The sequence below is a fragment of the Arachis hypogaea genome, chromosome 8, assembly GCF_003086295.3.
Source record: "Arachis hypogaea cultivar Tifrunner chromosome 8, arahy.Tifrunner.gnm2.J5K5, whole genome shotgun sequence".
NCBI lineage: Eukaryota > Viridiplantae > Streptophyta > Magnoliopsida > Fabales > Fabaceae > Arachis > Arachis hypogaea.
The window spans coordinates 49,036,031-49,040,210 of record NC_092043.1 but is presented as its reverse complement, the minus strand read 5'-3'; the positions used below and the strand labels follow the sequence as shown (position 1 = coordinate 49,040,210).

The window sequence follows — 4,180 nt, the reverse complement described above, 5'->3', positions numbered from 1 at the left end:
ATTTGCTTTATATATATATATATATATATATATATATATATATAGAAGCGACAGATAATGGCGATTTTCTAATTGTCGCAAAATATATAACAATGGTTGATTGATCGCTGAATTATGTGACGCCGATAAATTTTTAGTGGCGATTTTTTGTAACCGTTAAAATAACTGTTATTAAATAATTTTTAGCCGTTTTGCGGCGGTTATAATCACTACTATATTGAGCAGAATTTATTTTAGATCCTATCTCACAGCGGTTAACTGCCGTTAAATATGTCGTAAAGAATAGTAATTTTTGCGACTTTTAACATAAATTGCCGCTAAAAATAATGTTTCGTATTCTATTTATATCGCTTATTTGAATTTTTATTTTATATCCCAATCACCCTTAAAAAATCTTTTAATTTGAAACTATTACGTATTGATTTAGCTGGTTATATTTCCAATTATAATAAACAACATAATTAAAAAATACAACACAATGCTAGAATAAACCAAATTATATATATAAATGCCAAAACTAAATAGTAGATAGTAATGTATCCCAAAATGCACTGTTCATAAAGCGAACAAAAAAAAATGCTGTTATAATCATGAATCTAAAGTGGTAGGCCTTGATGTATGTTGAAAGGAAAATCATCCTAATGCATTGGAAAACTTTGAAGAAATGTTGAGCATTGCTAAAGGGAAAGAGATTGTGTTGTTTTTGGATTATGATGGAACACTATCACCAATTGTGGAAGATCCTGATCAAGCTCATATAAGTGATGCCGTGAGTATTATACATTAATTAATTTTTCAGTGTATATATATAACATAGTTTAATAATCAAATAACTTATTTCTTTTTACATTTGCCAAAAATACTTAGATATATGAATATCATATTTACTAATTTTTCAACAAAATAATGAATTATATGTTGCAGATGCGCGCCGCCGTACGTGAAGTTGCTTTTCATTTTCCGACGGCCATTATCAGCGGAAGGCAGAGAAATAAGGTAGTAATTAACGTTTGTAATAAACGAATGATTGTGCCAACTTGGTTTTAAAAAATTAATTTTGATAAAAATTAGATTGGTATTTGAATAAAAAAAAATAACTTTTAACCAAAAAGGGAGACAATCTAATTAATTAATTAGTTTTATTATTATTATTATTATTATTTGCTAGGGTTGAAGTATCTAAATAAATCTCACTTTACTTGCCTTACCCAAGTCCTCAATTTTGTTTGGCTTAATTATTTTATTAGTCTTTATAATTTTATTAAATTTATAATTAAATTTTTATATATTTTTTAATTAGTTTTTATATTATTTTTAATTTTATAATTAATTTTTTTCTTATAAAAAATATTAAAATTAACGAAATATTTTTTCAAAAGATCAAAGATTTAATTAGGTTGTTAATTATGAGTATCTTCAATTTATTAAAAAATATTTCATTAACTCTAATATTTTTTTACAATCATAAATACTTAATTACAAAATAAAAAATAGTATAAGAATTCAATTAAAAAAATTATAAAAATTTAATTATAAATTTAAAAAAACAATAAGAACTAATAAAATAATTAAACTTTTTTTGTTCTAATTGGAAAATGGATAATAGTTTAATTTGCAAGGAAAGTTTTCTTAATTAGAGAAAAAAAAATTTCTTACATGTAATTTTATTTTACTTTTTATGACACACTTATTCATCTTAACTTCTTAAGTACTAACAATATAATGTCTAATATAAGCTTCTATAAATAATTAAATATATACTAATTGCTTTCATTAATTTGTTGATGACATCATCATCATCTAGGTATATGAATTTGTGAAGTTAAGGAATGTGTATTATGCTGGAAGTCATGGCATGGATATATCCACTCCATTAGGCTCTTCAAATAATCAAAATCAGAAGCATCAAACAAAGGTTATTGGTGAAAATGTATGTTTACACTTTACAGAAACTCAATTTTTTTTTAATTTTCCAACATACTTGTTTTTTGTCATTCATATATCTCAATATCTCATAATATATATTATATATAATATAATGTATTTTATACATTAATTTGTAGGGTAATCAATTTGTTAACTTCCTTCCAGCAAAAGAATATTTGTCAACTATCCAAGAGGTATATAAAGATCCACACTGAAAAGATAATTCTTTTTCTTCATAGTTTTTTATAATAATTATTATTAATTTATTAATTATATATATATATATATATCATCATCTTCTACTTATCAAAGTTTTTTATTTTTTATTTTTTTTTCTATTTAGCAGATAATTGAAGTTCTAAGAGAAAATATTGCAACAATAAAAGGCTCTACTATTGAAGATAATTTGTACTGTATTAGTGTACACTACCGACGTGTCAAGAGGGAAGAGGTATTAATAATAACCCTAATTTGATATTAAACAAAAATGTTTAAGAAATAATAGTAAATCAATCTAAAGTAATTTAAAATTATTTTATTTTATATTTAGTTATCTTATTTTATATTTTTTAATTAGTATTAGAATCATTTAGTAATATTAGATATAATAAATATATAATTATAGATATTATATGTATAAAATTATAAATATTAAATTAAACAAGATAATTTTAGGTTATTATCTCTTGAACATTACTGAAATTATATATCATGCTTAATTGTATAGATTGACGAATCTTGTGTTAATGACTTAAACTCTTCAAGAATGATTATATATTAATTAAGATTCACACCATATATAGTGATAAATAGAATTATTCCAAAATACATAACCTTCCAATTTATTATAATTATTAGTTCTCAAACTTATAGGATGTTGGTATCCTCAAAGAGATTGTGGAGTCCATTATGAAAGCTTACCCAGATTTTCAAATCTCGGGAGGAAGAAAGGTAATTATTAATTAAAATAAAAGTTTCTTAGTCTTGTATATATTATCACAAACCATTAATAGTATTTGACTATCCTTGAAATTGTTGAAGTTCATGGGACCATTAGGAACGAAAGAAAATAATAGAAAGAAAGTGAAAATAAAAATAAAAATTTATTAATAAAAATAAAGCATATAGAATAATAGAAGCATATGTCTTTTATATATAGAGAGCAAATAGGATGTCACCAAAAAAAAAAAAAAAATTCACAGCAAATAGAATAATATTTGAGGAATGTGATAAAAATATGCTAACAAAGTAGTAAATAATCCTAACTAATGTTATCTTGATATTTTCTAAATAATAATATTTAAAAGTCATTATACCATATGTATAATGATATTGATATCAGATTGATTATTGAAAATATACCATATATTACACTGATATATATCAAAATTAATTTTCTGATTATATGATATTACAATTTTTTATTAACACATACATTAGAGACCTACGCTATTGATTTTTTTTCTTTTTTAATTTCTTAGACTTAATCTTATTAACTTGAATAATTAACATAAAATTAAAACATTGATATGTTTAATTTGATCAGGTTATGGAGATACGGCCAAAGATAAAGTGGGATAAAGGTCGTGCACTATTGTATTTGTTAGAGACTCTTGGCTTTGACAACTTTAACCATGTTCTTCCAATTTACATTGGGGATGACAAAACAGATGAAGATGCAGGTTATAGTTGAGAAAGGGGAAGGTTTTCCAATAATAGTTTCTTCGGTTGCTAAAGAGACCATGGCTTCTTTTTCTCTGCGTGACCCTTCTCATGTTATGACCTTCTTGATACGTTTAGCAAAATGGAAAAGGAACAACTCATTCATCACCAAAACCAAACAAAGTTGAGATAACAGTAGAGGGAGTATTATATTAGTTATTTAAGAAGGGGAGATCTTTGGTGGTCAAAGCTTATAGTGGTTAAAAATGACTAAAGTTTGACTAACTTATAAATACATGGCATGTGGAGAGTTGTCTGTAGGTTGTTAGTGAGTTTGATCATCTTATATTACAAATGCATGACATGTGAAGAGTTGTTAAAATTAAAATATTAAAATATTAAAATTAAAACATAGCTATATTACATTACTAATTTAACAACTAAAATATATCGTATGATATTCTCTCATTAAAATTGAGATAAAATATTTTTTTTTTAAATTAATAAATTTTCTTCTTCCATCCTTTTATCTACCTTTCTCCCCTTCTCTATTTCTCTTTATCCTTCCATCATCACTCTATATATAACTTAT

General features: G+C 24.0%; 1 protein-coding gene across 1 annotated transcript; it reads left to right on the top strand.

Moving 5' to 3' along the window:
• The first annotated feature begins 664 nt into the window (after positions 1–664).
• LOC112705474 (probable trehalose-phosphate phosphatase 3) lies at positions 665–3,619 on the top strand. Its single transcript, XM_072200273.1, has 7 exons — positions 665–769; positions 925–996; positions 1,805–1,930; positions 2,064–2,120; positions 2,273–2,377; positions 2,800–2,877; positions 3,473–3,619. The coding sequence occupies exons 1-7, from the start codon at positions 665–667 to the stop codon at positions 3,617–3,619; spliced, it is 690 nt and encodes a 229-aa protein (XP_072056374.1).
• The last annotated feature ends 561 nt before the right edge of the window (positions 3,620–4,180 follow it).

Coding starts and splice junctions, on each gene's coding strand:
- LOC112705474 (XM_072200273.1), top strand. CDS start 665: ATGTTGAGCATTGCTAAAGGGAAAGAGATTGTGTTGTTTTTGGATTAT. Junction 2,121..2,272: donor ATTTGTCAACTATCCAAGAG/GTATATAAAGAT, acceptor TCTATTTAGCAG/ATAATTGAAGTTCTAAGAGA. Junction 2,378..2,799: donor GACGTGTCAAGAGGGAAGAG/GTATTAATAATA, acceptor TCAAACTTATAG/GATGTTGGTATCCTCAAAGA.